Below are 22547 nucleotides of genomic sequence, written 5' to 3'. Positions count from 1 at the left end.
GTTTTAGGTCAGTTTATCAAGTAAAAATAGACATTTTTGGGGACATTTTTATTGAGGTCAAGGACTTAATTTGTCCATACTGCGATAATATTATGAACATTTTTTTTGTAAAACACAAGTTAGTTATGAAAAGTGCCTGTTACTGAAAGGATGCGGTCCAACAGAAGAAAAAAAGAACAGGCATAACAGGTCAAAGAGTGTTGAGGCAGTGTTCAGGAGGGACACAGTCTTAGGTGAGGATGTCATGGGCTTGTTGTTCCACGAGCATGGCCATGTTCTTAACATCTCCGCACCAGAAGTCCAAGCGTTCCTTCATACCTTTGATCTGAATGGCGGTAGGGAGGAATATGCAAAAGTGAGATTAGATTCAACACCAAATCAGCAATAATTTTTTCTGAACGGGAACCACCGTCCTTTAAAAGTGCATGTACAATGGTATGAAAAAGTTTGGGCACCCTGGACAATTTCAATTTATACGTTATTGAGAGTTTGGATGAACTACTTCATTTTGATTCATCAAAAAAACTGATGGAAAGTAACATTTCAGAACAGAAACTAGGTTTATTGGATTACCTGAAGATGTGCAAAATGCATAAGAAGAAAATTACAAAATTTGCCAAAAAAATAAAACAATTCTTACCGAGGCCAGAAGTGCCAGGCCAAGGAAAATATCAGATATTCCAGGGTAAAGGATGGTGTGAAACAAAATACAATAAAAACCCAAATGCAACTTCCAAAGAACTATAACTTCATTTTTCTGCACATGGTGTGACTTCGCATGGTTCAACAATTTAGCGCACTTGGGTATGCGTAAAAAGCCTCGTCTGCACACATACCACAAACAGACTCACTTCATGCGTGCTAAAGCATATTTGGATAAGCCAGCTTCATTTTGGAACAAGGTACTGTGAACTGATGAGACAAAGATTTAAGTTATTGGGTAACAACGGGGTGCTAATAATACTTTGTTAATACAAAATAAAGCAAATGGAGCTTCTTGAAGTAATGAAGCTTTTGAAGAAAATAGTGTCATTATTCACGTTATTCAAATTATGTACAGACTACCAATGTTCCCTCTAAGCTTGCGTGCAATCGCAAACTGCTTGCACATACTCAGCGCACAAAAAAAAAAAAAAAAAAAAAAAAAAAAAAAAAAAAAAAATGCAGCGCACAAAATAAAATTCAACAGCGACATTCCTATTGGTGCGTTTGATACAGCAACGCAACGCTCCTATTAGTGGGTTGCTACACCAGGATTCTTTATAGTTGTGATGTGCATGACCTGGGTGGGTACAGAGAAAAATCAAAAGTGAAAAGTGAGCTAGACATTTTGCTGCCAATTTTTGCAAGTGCGACAGTATTAATTCATACCTAATTTTAGAATTGATATAATCTAGTTAACTAGGCCAACAAAATTGTTTTCTTAACCATTTTGCAACGCAACTTAATAAGCAAAAAGTGTCCAGCCAAAAATACGAAACAGTTCACTTCACTTACGCTATGCAGCCAATCATAGCATTGACAGTGTTGCACATACTGTATGTGCTAATAGAAGAACAAGCAGTGAAACGGAGTGAGATTTTTTTTCCCTGTGTTTTTTTCTTTTTTAAGCTGTCCTGTTTAGCTGCTTAGACACTGAGAATAGGCATATTGAGTGTCCTTATTGTCTGAACAGTTTTAACGTGAGAGTTGACACACTCCTATTGTGGTTGTTCATTATGTTTTATTTATTAACTCACCCATGCCACAACTGGCCCTTAGCAGGCCAAAGCAGGACTCTTCCTATGGTTAAAGCAGGACTGTCACATGTGACATACTAAACATCTTGTGAACAACAAGGTTTTTTTTTTCTTTTTTTTCTTTTTTCCATTTTAAGTGGGCCAAATCACATCTATTAAAAGTAAACTAATGAAAATTGCTCCTGTAATTTCATTCTTTTAATAAGCCATGTAACTTGCTATGATTCAAGGTTTTCAACTGGCGTGCTACTGGTGTGTGGCCACAGTGTACATATCTGATGTTGCTCACAGTGTTCCGCAGAATTCTTTGGCTATTTGTTTAAGAAAATGATATGAATGTGCTTGTGTTACTACCGTAATTTCCCGAATATAAGGTGCACCCGTGTATAACGCACACCCCAAATTTACTTGTAAAAATCTAGGGAAAATTATTGTACCCGTGTATAACGCGCACCCTAATTTTAGCACCAACAAATAGAAGAATACAAGAAAACAGAGCTCGTGTACAGATACAGAAATGTCATTTTACTGACTGGTGAAACACAGCACAAGCATAGCACATTGGTAGTTCAAAACATTACCGTAAACTGACAATATGCACGGTAATCATATGATCTGACAACTTCTCCAACTTACCAAAATCCAGGAAAAAACAAAACAGATGTGACTTTTCTTTTAAAGGCTGCTGTATAACTTGATCGTTTCATCATGATGAATAAATGTTTCTTCCATGGATTGACACGGTAAAATAAAAGTGAGGTCCGAAGTCAGAAATCGGAACGAGCGCATCGCTACTGTAACGAAAGGAACTATTGTTATTTGGGTTTGAGTTTCCCAAGGGACAGATATAGTTGACGGACACAGGAAGTCTGTGTTGTGTTACGTTTGTCATGGTCCGAGTTGTCGAGGTGCAATAAACGTTGACTCAAATGAGTTCAAGAAACTAAATTCTGTGCTTTATGAAGACTGAAAAAAGCAGAATTTAACACTGACGAAATCATTCGACCAATCAGAGTGAAGTATTACTGAAACAAAATGGTGATGTCATGCACTGTAACGGTCGGCAACGGATCGCTGCATACGTTTTCTTCAACACAACATGGCCGTGTCAATAAAAAAAAAAAATCTGTCTTTATAGATATATAAAGTATATATATTTCTGTCTCCATCCCTGTACCCGTGTATAATGCGCACCATGATTTTACAAGTTGATTTTGAGGAAAAAACATTCGCATTATATTCGGGATATTACGGTAAATGAACAAAATGCAACAGGTGCTAAAGTATAAGGATAATTTGTTACCTTTGGTGTTACCTTTCATGTTTTTTTTCATTTTTAAAAAAACAAAAACATAGTAACCTTTGCTATGTTTGGATTTAAAACTGATTTTAAAACATCCTTTAAAGATACTCAAGTCAAGATTTTGCCGATTTAGGAGTATCTTAGATAAAAAGTTCACTACAACAGAGCCTTTCTGAGAAGTATACTGCTCTAAAATGGCGGCTGTTTACTAACGCTACAGAGTCTGACATTTCGCATGTAGTTCAAAATGCATGAGATATCTAGGCGTATATTGTAGGCTGTCGGCTACAGTCAGGATTTATTGGAGCCACCTAGCCTAGCATCGCGTTGGCTACAGCGTCACAACAAACACTCTTCCCTCTCCGTGTCTCTGACTTTTTCCCGCGTCATTCAACCAACGTATTAACGCACATTGTCTCGTTGCCGAAACGGTGACAAAATCCGAACGGAGGAAAAAAAACGTAATGCACGAAAAAGGTACAGATTTTGAACGTAACGTACGGCGTACACATTTACAAATCAGGGCTCACTTGTACAAATTACGCCGAGACCGTACAAATTGACAGGTATGAATTTTAGTGGACCGTCACAGTTAGGTAGTAGCACTTTGTAGCACGGGACGTCCAACTATCAGTGGTCAGGGCGAACCTATGTGCTTTAGCGAAATCATCTTCGAAGGCTTTGCGTAAATGTTGGGGATTACGTTGTTGGAGAAATATGTCCGCGAGGGAACAATGTAACACGGGTCAAGCGTTGCAAATAAATTAACAAAGCCCGCCTTGTGTTTTCACTGGTGTCATCTTCAGGGTTGTCCTGCTCTGATGCCGGCTGAGGTGCTGGAGTCATGTTTTAAGTGTTGCCATTAGCATAGGGAACAAGCGCTGAGCATTGCAAATTGTTTTATTTTTTTTTCTCAATATTTTCTCTCCCTCCGCATTGTAGTCCACGGGGAAACCGAAATGTTGCCACACCGCAGATTTAAAAGTAGCCAATACTTCCTCAAAATTCGGTCTCTCCACTCCTCCGCTCGCCATAGCTTTTTGTTTTCTTTCTTGTTACACTTTCACTTCGCTCGTGATGGCGTTACACTTCAATTACACAGGTGCTTGACAGCGATCGGAGATTTACTTGCAGGGCCGGAATTTCTCCACAGCTGTGCTTCACGTCACACACATGCACACAGAGCTCCATCAATTAATTCCACAAGCGTTTGGAATAAATTAATTGCAAAACCGAAAAGGCGCGGTTTATAAAGGCGTATTGAACCGTACAGGGCGAACCGTATGGTTCGGCTTTGAACCGCAAACAGTTACACTGCTAATTAACATGGTTTCACTTCTTAAATGTTGCTAGGTCCACCATTGTTTTTTTATTTTTTATTTATTTATTAAATAAAAAGTTGCTGATCCAAATACAACAAACTTTATAAACAAAAATATTGAAAATCATCAGGAATGCCCAAACATTTTCACAACACTTTATCGATGAAATAGTCTCACCTGCTGTAGGTCCAACACTCTAGGCTGCACCCAAGTCATTTGCACCTTCTTGTCCACCTCATCAATGTTGCCTTTAATGAGTCCAACGGACAGAGCCTTCATGACAAGAAGTTCCACCTGCCCAGAAACAATACATTATCTTACGGCAATGGTTTAGAAACACTCATACTACAAAAAGAAATCTTTTTCATCAAAATATTTTTGGAAACTTGCTTGAACTACGTATATTTGATTCCATGGACAGTGTGAAATTATACAACAAAGTAACCCGTGTTTTAAACCGCTTCAATTTTGCATTCCAAAACGTTTACCCAGCCATGACTCATTGACGACTTGGACATATATATTTTTTTTTTTTACCCCTAAGGCCAGACTAAGGGAACCACTATCAAAGCCAAAAGCCCACTGTTGAGGATGGATAAGAGAGACTAATAAATCTGCTCTAATTCATGATCCTTGGCCTAGGGGGGAATATGACTTTTGAAAAACATACAATACATCCAGATTAGTGGGTACAATTTCACATGTTATTTTCTACTCCAGTTTGATGATGATTGGCTTCAGTAGGCTTTTGTGACATTCTTGAAGGATATCTAAAATATTGCTATAATCACACAAACCTCATTAACAGGAATTTTGGCACTCTGAGCAATTTCAGTGAAGGTCAGCTGCCGGTTGTTTGCCGGACGCGTGAAAGTCATCTGTAAATACAAATGAGAAAAGCTTGATTATGAAGTCGGCGCATGTTCAAAGAGGACATTTTCTCTGTGGCTTTTCTTTGCCGTGTGCAATAACATTATGAACTGATGCAAATAGATATCCGATTCATTTTAAATGTAAGTGCTGGGAGTGAATAATACAATTTTAGTGCCGTGAATTGTGACTACAAGTCGTCACAGTCATAATGGATTTGGACATTTGTCACCTTCAATGACAGCTGTTTAAATTAAAGTTAATTTAATTTACCAAGTTAAAAATGCTAAATCGATACAGTTGGTTCTTTTCCACTTTGGGAGTTAAAATAATTAGTAAGGGTGTAACGGTACATGTATTCGTATTGAACCGTTTCGGTACTTGGTGCTCTGTTCGGAACGGAGACATACCGAACGAGTTTCTGACGTAATGTAACCCCTTACTTTTCGAGGCTGTGAGTCAATCGGGTTACAGTTTGTTTGTGTAGATTATATTTACTCTGTCTTCTATACTATAATGAGGACCAACACGGTAGGATAGTAAGAAACGTCAACGGCATGACAACGTGGCCGCCGCGAGAACGAAGTGAAACGCGGCCGTTAAAGTCAATCAGCAAATGCACACTAGTCGCAGTGCAGCTGCATGTTAGACGCGTCCCAGAAGCGGCTCAACGCGGCCCTCCTGCGTCAATACTACTAGCTAGCAGACCGGAAGTCACTCGTGTAAAATACGGTGGATCCGGTCGATTTTCAATCTAATATGCAATCGTAACCCACTTTTTGAGTCCATCAGATCTCATGAGTGGTAGATCGGGGCACAGTTGACTTGTCTTTGTTGATTTACTGCTGTTCTCTCTGCTATAATAATAACCAACACGGCCCCCCGTGTTCAATACACAACCCTCCTACCACAACAAAACAAGTACGAACAAATATTCACATAGGAACTAAAGTTATACAACATAAAATATACAATATAAATGAATACTACATCACATTTGTAAAATACAAACACATAATAAAATAAATAATAGCCCATTTAAATAAAAAAAATTGAAATGAGCTAAAACACCTGTAATTAAATAATAAAAATACACAGATCCTGCTTACAAAATTGAATTTATTAATTTCTGTGTGGCGCTTTAACTTGAGAAAATCCACCAATAAAGCTTTTGAAAACCGTTCATAAGAAAAAAAAAAAATTCATTGACGCATTTCGTTTGTAAAATACATGTTAAAATCTTTGTCAATGGGATTGCTTTTCTCTTTAGCACAGGACTTCTTTTTTCTTCTTTCTTTCAGAAAGAAAGCTGACCAATACGCGGGGTCTGAAAGGCAAATTGTTGTTGGATTATTATCTTTAAATACCCGCTACTTTTTGAGCAGAATTCTAGCTTTGTATAGGCTACTGTTCCTATTGTTGAAAGCACAAAAGTGTGTAGTAAACAACTAACTAGCCCATTTATATTTTGCATTTTGTTTTCTTACTGTACCGAAAATGAACCGAACCGTGACCTCAAAACCGAGGTACGTACCGAACCGAGATTTTTGTGTACCGTTACACCCCTAATAATTAGTATCTACTTTTTATACAAAAAAAGGTTAGACGCCATTCCTCCAGACCTATGTGTTGGGGACCATCCAGAAGTTGCAAATTCCTTATATGTCCTTAGAGGATTCAACGTTTCTTGGAGTGAATCATTTGCATTAATTGCCAATGCGGAAGGATTGCCTGAATGTTTACTCTGTGGCGAGAAGTTGTCATATAACAAAAAGAGTAATGTGGAAAGACTGAAAGGGAAGGCATGCTACATTTGAAGCCGAGTACCCAGTTAGGAGTAAGAGAAAAAAGTGCGATTGCATTACTTCTGAGTAACTTAGAGGAGCGCAAAAATAGATTTAAGAAGTGGATTGCATCGCCAAACCCCACCACTGCTGCAAGTTTTGTTGCAACCTGGGAGATAATAAAGCGTAGAAAACTGTTCACATATGGTGAGTATATGAAGGAGACATTCATCAACATATCAGAACACCTATATGCAGACTTCAAAAACAAAACTGAGATGATGAAGAAAATCCAAGACATGCCTACATACTGTAAGGGGCATGTTATGCATGTTCCATTTTGTTGTTTTTCGAAACCTCAAAATAAAAAAAGACATCAAAAATCGGATTTGTTTTTTGGATTTAATTTCATAAAAGCAATGAAACAATTCATTAATATTGTAATGAAGTTAAAGTTGAGGTGGCATCATACATTAGAGTACTCCCGTGGTGCGTTGGATGCACAGCAGGGAAAATAAACATTAAATCATGAAGGCTCATTGTGTATTTTTAGCCAACTTAGTCATTTTTATAGTAGGCTAATAATACAGATACATACAGCATGTGTTGCCTTCTTATTAAGCTTATTTAAGGCTTTTAATTTTTTGCGGCTCCAGACATATGTTTTAATATATATAATATAATATAATAAATATAATATAATAAATATAAATAATATATTTTTATAGTAGGCTAATAATACAGATACATACAGCATGTGTTGCCTTCTTATTAAGCTTATTTAAGGCTTTTAATTTTTTGCGGCTCCAGACATGTTTTAATATATATAATATAATATAATATAATAAATATAATATAATAAATATAAATAATATACAATATAATAATAATATAATATAAATAATAAATATGTTTAGGGAGACTAAAACATAACGGACCTGCTGGCAGTTTTTGTCTGACAAGACGAGATGAAAACGTGCAATAGTTTCCGGCACATGTTCACAATATATGACATTTTATGTGTAGTTAGCTTGCATCGCAGCGTCTGGATGTGTCACTCATGTGATGTTTTGCGCCCCGCAAACCCACTCACCAGTGCAGTGACCTCTCAAATCTCAAGGTTTGTACACACGCTACAGGGTAAGATTTGTTATCGTATCTTGGCCAGATAGAATATGCAATTTTGCTTTACCCTTTAAATGTCTGTGCTGAGTGATCATCATATGAAATGTAACTCGTAGCGTTAGCATGGCATTCGCGTAAGCATTAGGCAAATGCTAACGGCTAGCGTCCTCTTAAACTCTCGGACAACTTTTAAAAAAAATTTTTTTTATATATACTGTTTTCCTGCTGAGTGTGTATTATCACCAAGTTGGCATTGTCCTTATAGACGCTACAATATGTGCTCATCTGTCAGTGTTCATTCGAAGTAGATGGAAACCTTTATTTATTTATTTATTTTTGGAATAATTTTAAAAAATTTTACAGACCAAAACATTTTCAGTAAACATTGACTGAAACAGATTAACTTAGTCTTGAGTTTTCGTCAACAAAAACTAGATGAAGACAAACACATTTTGAGATGACTAAAATATGGCTAAGACTAATAATAAGTATTATCGTCCAAAAGACTAAGACGAAAATTAAAAGGCCTTCCAAAAACAACAATGGGAAACAGTAACGTTAGCTCCAGTTGACTGTATGCTGCGGGCGGCGACGTTTTTGGACAGCTTTTTACGGGGAAAAAGCCACCTGCTGAGCGAGAAGAGGACCCTGAAACCAAGTCAATTCTGCATAATATGTGGCTAAAATCTACTAAACGAGGTAAAAGCGAATAAACTGAGAGCATCATGCTTTGTGGTGAACCGTGTTGCTAAAGCCAAGAAACCTTTCACGATTGGAGAATAACTCATTACACCTGCAACCTAAGATATTTGGTGTCTGGTTTTAGGAAAGGCCACTGTTAAAAAAGGTTGATTCAGCGTATGGTGAGTTCCCTGCACTTAATGTTCGTTTTTAGCCCTAACTAAAAGTAATGTCAACAGATTTTAAAGACCATTTAAAATTTTATGTAAGACCTTTTATGAGATTTTTTGGAGATTTTTAGACCTTTTAAGGCCTTAAATTCAAATGGCTGGATTAAATACTTTTGTTAGACTTTTTAAGACCCCGCGGATACCCTGGTAATTTATGGATGGTCCCAAATACGGATGGCCGGAGGGAAGAAAAACATGTAGCCCTGTTTTTGTATATAATTTTGTAGAGGCAACAACAGGGTCCCCCCAGGATTGATAAATCTAAATTCAAGACTTTCAAGACCTTTTTTAATGCCATTTCAACTGAAAATAAATACTTTTCTCGCACCCATTACTTAGATAATATTTAATCATATTAAAAAAATAAAGCACTGAACATCAAATTTAACCTCAATTACTAAGTGTGTTTGACAAAAGAATGCACATTTATTGAAGATACAATTAAAACAAAAAGTTTTGTGCCACAGACCGGCCCTCTTTATGTCATGACCTACCTTATTAAAATATTGTAATAATAATCGTGCTGTCAAGCGATTAATTTTTTAAAATCGCGACTAATTGCATGCTGTCAATAGTAAACTTGCGATTTTTAAAAATGCACAAATTATATATTTCAATTTCTAAATACACCTATTAGCACAGGAGTTCATCAAATTTAAGCCTCATTAGAAACAAGAAAAGAGTTTTCCTTTACACTTGTAAAGATGAATCAAATATGAATTTTCTCCAAATAACTTGTAAAAAGGGAGGCACAGAGGAAGAGCATGTCTACTGACAGTTCTGAGATCATGGGCTCAAGCGCAGGTTCTGTGTGAAGTTACCATTTTATTTTTGGGGTACTAGCTATAATTTTATCTTATATTAGACTGACTTTTTAAAGAATGAGGAACCTTTTGCAGGTGTTTTGAATTACACATGTGGCAAGTGTGTACAAAACTGAAGCTTTTCATCATATTCATTTTTTTTTGGCTTGTGGTACATGCAAATTGACATACTCAATTTTGTTGGTATAATCTACCAAAATAAAACAACTTTTACTTGATATTCAAAATTTGGGGGGCGTACTGTATATAGTTTAAATGAATAAAAAATTAATGTGATATATCATTACTTTTTTATGAGTGTTTTCATATTATTCATGACATAAAATTACCGCAATTAAATATGAAAGATTGAATGATTGATTGAAAGAATAATTGAACTCACCAAAACGGCTGTCTCCCAATGCACTTATACAGTTCAGACACCTGTGTATTTCAGGGTAGTTCATGCTCATCAGTCCAACTCAGAGTGCCATTTTGGGTTTGGGGTTAAAATGCCCAACTTATGTTTTGCCTGAGAACGTGGATTTCACCCCAATCCTCAGTCTTTGTGCCCAAAAATAGTGCCTGGAGCCTCCATGGTAGAAGTTTTAGTGGTGCTCTCATGAAAAATATTTCATTCTGCATGTTCATTTACGGTTTATCGCTGTACTTTTATCCAAACATGCTCAAAAACAACATTAATGGGTCGCACCAACAGTCAGACGGGTTCACGCTCGTCATGCTGCCTCAACGTGCCCCATTTCGGCCATTAAAACTCAAAATTAAGTTTTGCCAGAATCAAGTCAACAGGATGATATCATGATACTCTTTCCCAGAGGCAGAGCTGGCGGCATTGGAGAATGAGAGGGAGCCTGTTGCGGGGTATCGAATTTCAAACTACGGAATGCTAGAAGGGCCACAATTTATCGCGCAAAGCGGGGTTGCGTGATGCCGTTAGTAAATAGTTTAACTGAAAGCTTCGTTAAAAATGTGTATTACGACCGGCCCAAACGTCAGGCCGGCCCACCGGGAACTGTCCCGGTGCTCCTGATTAGCCACTCCGGGCCTGGTACTCTGCGATTGCCTGCTGTTGTGATGTTGAGTCTAACGGCGCGCACGCACGAGGTGCAGTGCATCGTAAAAATTCTACGCGTCATCTTCGTTATGGATTAAATTAAAAAATAAAAAAATAAAAAACTTCGTCACGGATATAATTTAGGTTGCACTGAGATGTTCTTGAAAATTAAAACCACGGTGAAAAAATTCCAGACTTACGACAGCTAATTTAATACTTTTAATACCTTTAATAATGGAAAACTAAATTCAATGCCTTTTTAATGGAAAACTAAATTCAATGCCTTTTTAATACTTTTAATAACCAGCGGGTACCCTGAACAAATGCAGCTGCAATCTTTTGAAGAATAGTTTCCGTAACATTTTTCCACAAACTACAATTATGATGTCCCAAATGCAGTTTACGTGCGTCTATAAACTGAATGCGATGCGAATATCGAACATCCAGCCATGTAAGTGTGTGGCGATTTTGTTTCTATTTTTGTAATTAGCATACCAGATATGTCAAAGTCAGGAAATTTCCAATGTTATCTTGAATGCAAATTGCACTGGCAAAATAATGTCTGACTGTTCTTGACGAAACGAAGACGTGCCCATCTGATGTGTGTGCGATCTGCACATCACACAACACGCTTCTCACAGGACACTATGTACGATAAGGTAAGCTTTGTTAGGTTATTGCTATATTTTCAACCCTCTTGCTTGTAGGTAGAACTAGAGTAATGAGTGGCTTGTGTCGATTGGTGCGTCACTTCTGTTCTCACTAAAAACGAACCGCTGCCGGGCTTGTATGGAAGCAAGCCGAGCTTTTGGTTCGCATTCAACACGTTGCTGTTTTCACATATGCACGAATGAAATGACCCGAAGGTTTATTTCAGAACAAATGTGAAAGTGCCCTGAAATGACCTCTTGAGCACTCTTGTCTGAGAACCAATTCCGTTATCAGTCTGGAACTCATTTTGATGCACATGTTGCTTACCTCCATCACACAGAGGAGTTGGATTTTCTGCATCAGTTTGGCTTCATGTGCTGCAAGGTCAGGCTAGAATCAAGAGAAACATTCGAATTGATTAATTGGATGACATTTGCACTCATGCTCCTATAGTAAATAGCAGTCAACATCGCAAAACAAATAGACTTTTGAAATATACAGAATATGAGTGTGGCAATATATCGATGTGGTGATATATGGGGATACTTTACCACAATAGGTTATCGGTATCCTCTCACATAGAACCGGTGTGTCGTTTTAAAAAGATGTTACTGCTTAAAGGAAACAACAGGTGGCTACCGAAATTTTAACTAGAATAATGTCTATGTGAACTTAAAGGCTGCCATTGACAGTGCTAAACATGAAATTCGTTTTGAATGGGAGGGGGCAAATGAACGAACATTCATTCACCCCTCCGAGTAAAAATGAATTTGACGTTTTGCGCCGTCATGCACTCAAAAATGAGCATTTAAAGCCAGACCTCTCAGTTTAAAAGAATCTGACATCTATTGCTGTCAATAGCAGGGATTGAGTTTAGATAGACACTCATTTGTTTACAAAGATGCTGCAAAAATACATAGGTTCTGTATGTATTGACAGAAATGTTGAACTGAAATATTCTCAGTCAGCAAGGAAGACAAATGTTTTTGACATATTGTCGTTAAAAAAGAATCATTCGTATTTTTCCATTTAGAAATAGCTTATTTTTCCTCTGTAGTCGTTGTATTGTAGAAAACTCTAGATTGATTTCCTGACCCATGTGACGATAACTGCTGTATTGCTATATTGTGAGAATCATTATCATTAGCCTGTATTGCAAATTGTACCGTATCAGGAGGCACCCACCCCAATATAGTATAATATGATTAATACTATGCATTTAGGAGACCTGATCATGTTGTGTCGTTTTGTGGCATTAATGAGGCAGGGAGGATCGATTCCCACTTACAACCTATGAGCAGAAGGCTTCCACCAACTCGATGAACAATGAAAAGTAATGCAGATCATTAAATCAAAGGTCATTTAAACCCTAACTGAAACTAAAATGATCACATAACAACAAACTAAATAGCATTAATAGCAATTGATGAAACAGCTGGAACAGTAACTGAAGAAATAATTAGCACATAACATCAAGTTTGAATGATATTTAAACCTGTGGTGCTGCAATGCATGCTGGGAGCCATATTGTGTGGCAAGAGTGTTGACAGCAGAAGTCATCATTGAGTAGTGATGGCCAAATGAAACTTGTTGAACCAATGAAGCTTTGCAGCACATTGGTTCAAAGCTTCACGGTGGTTCATTTGCTCTATGGCGCTATTGTGGTCTTGACAGTGTTGTGATTTCTATGGCTATTTTTTTTTTTTTTTTTTTAGGAAAAAATGTGTGTTACTATATGAGGAAAATTCAACAAGTGCTTTAAGGATAATTTGTTAAAATAATTTATGTAGAAATAATAGATTTTGAACAGTGTTTGGGTTTAAATGGTTTCTTTTTTGGGGGGAGGGGTGGACTATTTCATTAGCTCTAAATAACATTATTTCCCAGCGCAAAATCCACAAAGTGTGAGATGACAGGCGATCGTCATTGCGTTTTCTGTTCACTTTATACTTAAGTCTGTACTACTGCATGTACAACTGAAACAAAACAAATACGATTGAATAACATAGTTTAAAATAAGTAAATAAATAAATGATTAAAAATTTTATATCATCGTATCGTGACTCTGGCTAATCGAGGTACATCATATCGTGAATTTAAGTGCATCGTCTTATCCCTACTAACCTGTTGGCCCCATGCAGACTTGAATTCCTGGAACTTTTCTACATTGCCTCCATTGAATGCATACAGCGTGTCAATGAGCCACTGTTTGTCTGTGTTCCTCAGGGACTCCAGCACAGGGTGCATCAGCTTCAATCATAAGCAGCACATTTAATACGGCTTTGCAATGATGCTATTAAAACATGACATGGTTAAGATTTTGAGAGCATCCCACCAGTTCGCCAAAGTTGTAAACACCTTCTCCTAACAGACCAGCCAATCCCAAAGTGAAGGCTCTTTCCTGCTTCTCCGTCTCTGTGAGATCGACACAAATTGTTATCTTTTCATTCGGCTTCTGATTTTTTTTAACATGCATTAGCTAACCTGGAAGGTCTTTGATGTCCACACAACCGAGGTATCTCAAGGCATCCTTGTAATATGAGGCGTGGTTCCCAATGATGCGATAATATTTGCTTGAGAGATCGTAAAACCTGCCGTGCACTGATGTGACACCTGGCAAATTATTCAACATTTCCTCAACCTCCTCGATTAGTTTCTAGAACAGACAAAAAAAACGGAGGCAAACAAATGTGGCCCTATTACATGAGGTTGTGTGGATTATACAAGGATAAAAAATTTAATATGTCATGCCTGAAACAATATGACTGTGTGAGTCACACTGGCATGCTTAGGTACTTTAATGAAACACAAAAAAACCCACACCCCCAAAAAAGGAATCAACAATAAAATACGAATACCGTAATTTCCCGAATATAACGCACACTTTTTTCCCCAAAATCAACTTGTAAAATCATGGTGCGCATCATACACGGGTACAGGGATGGAGACAGAAATATATATATGTTATATATATGTATAAAGACCAATTTTTCTTATTGACACGGCCATGTTGTGTTGAAGAAAACGTATGCAGCGATCCGTTGCAAACCATTACAGTACATGACGTCACCATTTTGTTTCAGTAATACTTCACTCTGATTGGTCGAATGATTTTGTCTGTGTTAAATTCTGCTTTTTTCACTCTGCATAAAGCACAGAATTTAGTTTCTTGAACTCATTTGAGTCAACGTTTATTGCAACTCGGCCACTCGGACCATAACAAACGAAACACAAAACAGACTTCCTGTGTCTGTCAACGGGAAACTCAAACCCAAATAACAATAGTTCCTCTTGTTACAGTATCGGTGGATGTCATCTGGCGCCAAATGGCAGAACTGTCGAGGCAGACCGCGACTATTGGGAATGACTTAAGGGACCTGAGGTCTCGTCCTCGCCTTTAGGAGCGCGATTTTTACTAAAGACCAACTGCATTTTGACATATTAAATTACTTATTCAGCTTAATTCGTTTATAATTTTCCTTTACCTTTCACCCTTATCCCACCCCTCCCTTCTCCTGGAGAGAGCCGCACAGATGGCCCTATCTGTTGATTCTCTTCCCAAGGCCGGTCGCAGGGCCCTGCGACTCTTATTTTGTCTACAGACACGCACAAATACTGATCCACTCGTGCATACACACACTCACACAACCCCCCCCCCCCCGGTCTGCTACTGCCTTTTTTTACCATCTTTGCCCCCCCCCCCCCCCTCCAGCCATGACTGGTAGTTTTCATTTTTTTCGCACAAAAAATCCCTGCACGTGACCTGTGCGCCGTGTCATATCCCTGCTATGTTTTATGATATATGTGTGTTCACTGTAACTTCTGTAACTGCTCTGTAATTCCTGAAGGAGCGAGAGTTAGTGGCGGTGCGGTTCATCTGGAGCGGCTTGATGCTCACTCATCGGTTCTCATGTCGTTGTCACTCTTGTGTCAATGACCATTAAAGCTTCTTGTTCTAAGACCAACACAAGGTATGTTTTTGTTTAAGCAAATATGTTTGTTTTTGCTTTCGTTATTTAGTTACGAGTATATTTAGCAGTTCTTTTGTGGGAATATGTGTTTGGACGATTTGTTATGAGCATTGTTTAAAAAAAAACAAAAGCAAAAAACAATGTTAGCATTTAATAGCATTTAAGCTAAAGGACTTTTGCTTTGCAAGTTAGCCAACTGTTTTGTAATAATTACATCCTGATTAATTTTCTTATATCGTTTGAGGCTAAGTTCATGTATTTTAATTTATTTTTAAATGCATATGTTGCTCTTGTGAAATGAAAGTGCAATTCTGTATCGTTTGAAGAAACACTTAGAATTTTTTTTTTGCATTCGCGTTTAATGGTCTTTTGAAAGTGTAATATTAGCAAGCCAAAATAATTATTATTGCAAGCATAAACATTTGCTTATTTGTTTTACATACCCTAAACTTTACGAACATGTAATGCATTGCAGAATAAACAGATTACTCGATTATTCGAACTAATTGATAGATTAATCGGTTCCCTAAATAATCGATAGCTGCAGCCCTACATTCAATGTGATTGCTGTACATTGAAAGGCACATATGTTGAAATGTGTACATTTAATTGATAACCAGCACCCCCAAAATTCTATTTCAATTCAAAGGGAAATAGCTGGTTCGTTGGTTAGTTCTTTCGTGGCACATTTGTATCGAATGTGCCAAACTGAACGCACAGAGAGGACAAACCGGGGCGCGCATGGGTTGAGAGAGTGAGGGGACAAGTGAGTGGGTAAAACTAACATATAAACACAATTATGGAGCAGAGTAGATGTTTGCTTTTTGCTCAATTCTTTTTTCTATGCTCAAAATCTATCATTGCTCGCTCAGAATTGTGCCACAAATATAACTCCATATCGGCACGCCTCTCACCTTTGTCGCTGGAAGATCGTTGATTTCAAGCTTGAGACTGCCAATGGACGTTTTGCAGAGAATGACCGCTTCATCACTGCTTTTCACCTGGACCAAATTAAATAGTCAGTTTGTCCAAATGATTGATTTCAGTGATTAGTCCACAAACGGATTAAATATTAAAAAAAAAAGTGCGCCAACAAACAGCTGCTCTTATATAACCATCAGTAGCTTGCAGCTTGAGGTGTTTCGAGTATGTGCACACGACTCTAAACATAAAAACAAGTAAGATTATCGGACATAACTTAAACTCCATTTTTCAGCCTGTACTAGGATTTCTTGTATGTTTATAAATGAAAAGTAAATACTCAGAGGTGATACTCTGAGGTCCAGATTTTAGTATGTAAAATCAAAAATCAAAAATAAAATCAATTAAAATCAAAACAAAAAATGATGCAGCAAGAGAAGATAGGCAATGAATATATTTGCTATCTACACGTACTAAGAGAAATACTATTCAACTTTTCAAAGACAAAAACCCTTTTTTAAAAGGTAAAACAGTGCCAGCATATGAGTAATATAAGAGAAGTAAAATAAATGAAAGTTTTAATTTCTTCTTAATATCCAGATAAAGCATTGCAGACAAATTATATTTCCAAAAGTTGGCTATTAATAGAAATGTTAAAAAACAACAACAAAAAAACATGTTGGTTTGAATTTTTTTTTTAACACAGCATTGCGTTACAAGATATTAGCGTGTTCACATAACGTTGTAACGCAACGTCAAACACATAACCTATAGTAAGTGGGAGGCGAGTGTAATGATACCAGCATACTAGCTGCACAGTTATCGAGGCGACGCTCCCTCTTTTTCAGCCAGTCACCCAAAATGTGCTTCTTTTCAGATGCTCATTCTTTAGTTTGTTTACAGGTTTTACATCTCATTCTTCATCACAAACACTTTTGTTTTAGTAGCCTTTAAAGAACAAGTTGGTTGTCAGCTGGTCAACCGCATGACTAGTCGACTAATCTTGGAAGCCCAAACACCAAATAATAGGGAGTTGTATGCGTGAACGTACTTTTTCCTTGGTCTTCTCAAGAAAAGTGATTGCGTCTTTGGGATCTGGAAAGAAGGATTTTGTCAACCATCATATTACACAATGCAAATCAAATTATTTTGTCTTACCTGTCATCTGTCTGGCAACATAGAGAATGATCTCCACAAGGGACAATGGATTGATTCTACAATGACATAAATTATATTAACTCAAGACCAAGAATACATTAGTGGATGTAAGGAGTGTTTACCTGTGTTCGAAGTCACTGAGGAAATTTTCATATAACTGCAATTGGTCCGCAGAAAGCACAGAAGTAAATATTTTTAGTGAATTAAAATGGTAATATAGGTTATACTCATGCTACTTAGTGTTATCCATTTTAATACAAACAGCTATTACACAATTTTTTTTTAAATGCACGATATTGTGCAATATGCTACATTAAAAATGTGGCTGAAAATTCTGCATAATCATCGTAACAATATTATGAACAGCATCCTTGGGAAAATTCACCTGTATTAGCCCATCTCCGTTTTTGAAACAAGGGTCTTTGACGAAATCGGTCAGTCTCAGTGTCAATTGATGCCACAACCTGTCGAACATATAGCATTTAGTATGGACATTACCGATCACATCATTTTCAGAGAATCAGAAGAAAGGATTCGAGTTTTAAAAATGTGTTTATTTAAAGTTTTTATTTTATTTATTTTTATTTTAAAGTTTTTCTTTTTAACTATAGATCGACTGATATGGATTTTTCAGGACCGATACCAACTATTAGTAGTTAGAGTGGCAGATAACCGATTTTTGGAGCAGATATTCAGTTGCAGTAAAAGCAAAAATTGGCGTAAAAAAGTTAATAATGCAAACACTGAACTTCATTGTAATGCCGAAAGCATGTTTATTGAATCACACAAATAGAAAATAATAGCTCCAGAAGTGCCTGTATTTCCTAGACTCAGAAACATCTCTTATAAAGTTGAATAAAAGGTTAAATAAATAGCTTCCTGAAGTTTTTCCACAGAAAAGTATCCTTGAGCAAGACACTAAACCCCACATTGCTCCCGGTGCAACGTCACCAGTAGACAGATGAGGATATAGTGTGAAGCACTTTGAGGGCCTTAAAAGGATGAAAAGGCGCAATACAAGACTAACTTCATTTACCTTTACCATTTAAACAATCAGAGGACGGGGTAATACTATTGCAGGAAACAGAGGTGCGTCTGCACCTGAGCCGGAATATAACCCAGTTTTAAATGTATTTTTTCATATCGGCCGATCGGATTAAAAAAAAAAAAAAAAAAAAGAGGCAGATACCGATAACAGATATTCGGCAAATTTTCAAATATCGGTTCAAATCAGTTGTCTTCATCTAAATGATCACTTAATGCAGGGGTCGGGAACCTATGGCTCAAAAGCCAAATCTGGCTCTTTTGATGGCTGCATCTGGCTCGCAGACAAATCTTTAATTATAAAAAAAATAATAATAATAAAAAAAGCTTCATAAAACGGCGACGACCACGGCCACACGCTGGTGTTGTGCAGTAATGGGCAGACGTGACTTTTGTGGCGTATGTTAACTTTTTAAAATGCTCCGACAACACTCCCGCACTTCGCACTAGATATCATCAAATAGCAACTGAGATGTGCTACGTTAGATCCCCCCCAACTCCCATGCCATTGGCTGTGTGAGCCCAGGGTGATCATGGGGCACGTAGTCCATATACTACAACCGGCGACTAGAAAGCCGGTTCGCAGTAATTTTTGTAGGAAAGTGGCAACATACATGTCGTTGTGTCTATCTATCTATCCATCTATCAATCGCATAGGCAACGCAGATGAGGCAGAGAGACTGTTCAAGTGGGGTCGCCATATTTTGCTGTCGAAAATAGCGGCCGATGTGCGCGTGAGATCAGGATGTAAACTTTCCTCGTTTTCAGTTTCGTTTTCCGCATTGTCATCTAATTTTAGAAACCCTTTTGAGAAGATGGCAAAAAGAAAAAAAGATGAGTAGTATCGTACTTGTCAGCTTTTCAGCAGGACATAAATTTCTCTCTCGCTTTGGATGAGTCAACAGACGTTAGCTATTTATCGCAGTTCAGCGTGATTGCAAGTTTGTGACTATGAAAGGGACAACAAGAGGGGAGGATTTATTCAAGTCCTTCACAGAGTTCGGTAATGAAAAAAATCTACCGATTGATAAACTTGTTTCAGTGTGCACTGATGGTGCTCCGAGCATAAGTTTTTCAATGCCTGCAAGTGTCAGCCAGACTACAAAGCCCTCAGCAAAACCATGCAGCACCAGAAGTTGCATTAATGGTAAGAAATACTTATCATTGATTAGCAACATCATAACTTTGTTATTAAAAATAATTCAGAGACTTAATGTATTTTATAAGTATTAAAATTACACAAAATGCACATATTACTTGTATTTTTAGTTTAAAACATTGTATGGCTCTTACAGGATTACATTTAAAAATATGTGGTGTTCTAGGCTCTCTCAGCCAAAAAGGTTCCCGAACCCTGACTTAATGGATTTTATGTTGATAACTGTGAATGCCAGTGAATTAGTTAAAGGCTACAAGCAACAAAATTAGGGATATCCCGATTGCATATTTATATATGTGCCCTCCATAATTATTGGCACCCCTGAAAAAGATGTGTTTTTTAGCCTCTAATATTTTTTTTAATCATATAATATGGGACCTTAATGGAAAAAAAGAGAAAAATCCAACCTTCAATACAAGTGCATTCATTCAGTGGGGAAAAAAATCCCACATAAAGAAAAAATTATTTGACATCAAATAATGTGTGACACAATTATTAGCACCCCTGGTGTTAATACTTTGTACAACCCCCTTTTGCCAACATAACAAGGTCTGGGGACTGAGATGGCCATGGGAGGAGCTTGATTTTGTGTCTGGTGAACCATTTCTGTGTAGATTTGGCCATATGTTTAGGGTCATTGTCTTGCTGAAAGACCCAGTGAAGACCCTATTCAGCTTTCGGGCAGAGGGCAACAGATTTTGATTTAAAATGTCCTGGTATTTCAAAGCATTCATGATGCCATGCACCCAAACAAGGTTCCCAGGGTCTCACACAAAAATACACACAGTCCCAGGCTTCAACTGGGACCGTGTGCTTTGAGATTGAGCTTTTTGGCAACAAACACTCTAAGTGGGTCTGGCGTGCCACGAAAGATGCGTATGCTGAAAAGCACCTCATACCCACAGTGAAGTATGGGGGTGGGTCAGTGATGCTGTGGGGCTGTTTCTCTTCCAAAGGCCCTGGGAACCTTGTTAGGGTGCATGGCATCATGAATGCTTTGAAATACCAGGACATTTTAAATCAAAATCTGTTGCCCTCTACCTGAAAGCTGAAGATGGGTCTTCACTGGGTCTTTCAGCAAGACAATGACCCTAAACATATGGCCAAATCTACACAGAAATGGTTCACCAGACACAAAATCAAGCCCCTCCCATGGCCATCTCAGTCCCCAGACCTTGTTTTGTTGGCAAAAGGGGGTTGTGCAAAGTATTAACACCAGGGGTGCTAATAATTGTGACACACATTATTTGATATCAAATATTTTTTCTTTATGTGGGATCCCCCCCAATGAATGAATGCACTTGCATTGAAGGTTGGATTTTTCTCTTTTTTCCATTAAGGTCGTATATTATTTGAATTAAAAAAAAAAAGAGCTAAAAAACACATCTTTTTCAGGGGTGCCAATAATTATGGAGGGCACTATATATATATAAACATATAAAGCGGTATTATACACACCCACACACATTTTAGAATTATAGTCCATATTTTTATTTACACTATTCGGAGAAAATGTATGTCTAGCGAGTGCAAAATAGTCAAGAAAATCACAACCAAGATACAGTAGCTCAATTTATCACATTTGTCGACTCAACTTGCTCATGCCTGCCAATACACACTCCAAAAATTCCCATTTTTTTGGGGGGGGGGGGGGTCATCCTGTAAATTTGATTGCAACATTCCTAGCAATTAGTAAAGAAATAATGTAATCGGACAAACGCGCTTAAAAAAAAAACAAAAACAAAAAAGGGTCAATCGACACTCTTAAATCAAACAAAACGTTTTAAGGAGCAGTAGATTGTGATCAAACTAGTTTGGAACGACAGTAACGGTTTGTATGAACACCAGATAACATATATTACTACAATTATCTAAACATTTTCTTGTACGGATAGAATTGATTGTCTCGTTGTTGTTGTTTTTCGATGTTTTTCCCTCTACAAAGTGAGTAAATATTGCTCCCAGCATGTAATGCTAGGTGGGCGCATGACTCAGCTAGCCATCGGACTGAATGAGGGGAGCTAACACTAGCAAGAGCTAAGTGGAGTCAACGACATTTTTTTTTTTTCACCTTTTGTTGTGCAAATCCTCCAGTTTGTGCCACTCAGTTGCCATCTCCGGCGTCGAGCTGTTGCTCTGCTGCTGTTTGAGGTACCCGGTAACATCTCTCATGGTGGCGACAGAATGACTTTTAACGCAACTCGTGCTGATATACGTCTGTGGTCTTTTGGGCTACCGGGAAGAAGATTGTAGCGTTGTTGCTGTGTTGCTCTGTTTTGACGCAAGGCATCGTGGGAATTATTAACAATTAATTTAAAAAAATTCGTCCGTCAGTCGCTTTTCTAACTTTTGACCGCAAACTATTTTTTATCATTAAAAAAAAAGATATTAAAAAAAAAAAAAAAAAACAATTTTGTCAATAATACTGTAACGGTAGTGTTTGCTACGTCACGCGCTGAAATAACGACACGGAACTTCACTGTCAAGCAGGTTAACATTGTTTTGGAATTTCTCGTCGATGGAATGCTAATTTTGTACTGTTTGCAATTATAAATCTGTGCAATGGCGTATCCCATGAGCTCCAGGCTTATTTTATGTCGCTGTTGGGTTTCAAGAATGAACAGTACTTTCCCTACAAGCGGTCAGTACACAGAGGTTAGAGGTGTTTTTTGTGTGTGTGTTTGATGGAGGATTCAGAGCAAATGTCATGT

At 37.6% G+C, this 22547-nt stretch overlaps 2 protein-coding genes across 4 annotated transcripts in view; one reads left to right on the top strand and one right to left on the bottom strand.

Annotated features, from left to right (window-relative positions):
- Window positions 1-11: 11 nt before the first annotated feature.
- On the bottom strand, window positions 12-22122 carry psmd13 (proteasome 26S subunit, non-ATPase 13). Its single transcript, XM_057837409.1, has 13 exons — window positions 21908-22122; window positions 18019-18097; window positions 17756-17790; window positions 17634-17689; window positions 17527-17570; window positions 16469-16555; window positions 14068-14239; window positions 13919-13998; window positions 13708-13833; window positions 11911-11973; window positions 5162-5242; window positions 4542-4658; window positions 12-325 (listed from the first exon to the last, which is right to left on the bottom strand). Exons 1-13 carry the CDS (start codon window positions 22006-22008, stop codon window positions 230-232), a joined length of 1137 nt encoding a protein of 378 aa, XP_057693392.1. The 5' UTR covers window positions 22009-22122; the 3' UTR covers window positions 12-229.
- Window positions 21915-22547, top strand: part of sirt3 (sirtuin 3) — a 29425-nt gene continuing 28792 nt past the window's right edge. For 2 of the 3 annotated variants that reach the window (XM_057837433.1, XM_057837423.1), the window contains exon 1: window positions 21915-22477. In XM_057837433.1, the coding sequence (XP_057693416.1) occupies window positions 22399-22477 (79 nt within the window). In that variant the 5' untranslated portion in view covers window positions 21915-22398. The remainder of the gene's footprint in view (window positions 22478-22547) is intronic. The other variant, XM_057837442.1, reaches the window with a different exon arrangement.

Source organism: Corythoichthys intestinalis, chromosome 1 (assembly GCF_030265065.1).
Source record: "Corythoichthys intestinalis isolate RoL2023-P3 chromosome 1, ASM3026506v1, whole genome shotgun sequence".
NCBI classification, from domain to species: Eukaryota; Metazoa; Chordata; class Actinopteri; order Syngnathiformes; family Syngnathidae; genus Corythoichthys; species Corythoichthys intestinalis.
Note: the sequence above shows the minus strand (reverse complement) of the source record. Positions and strands in the feature narration are given on the sequence as shown.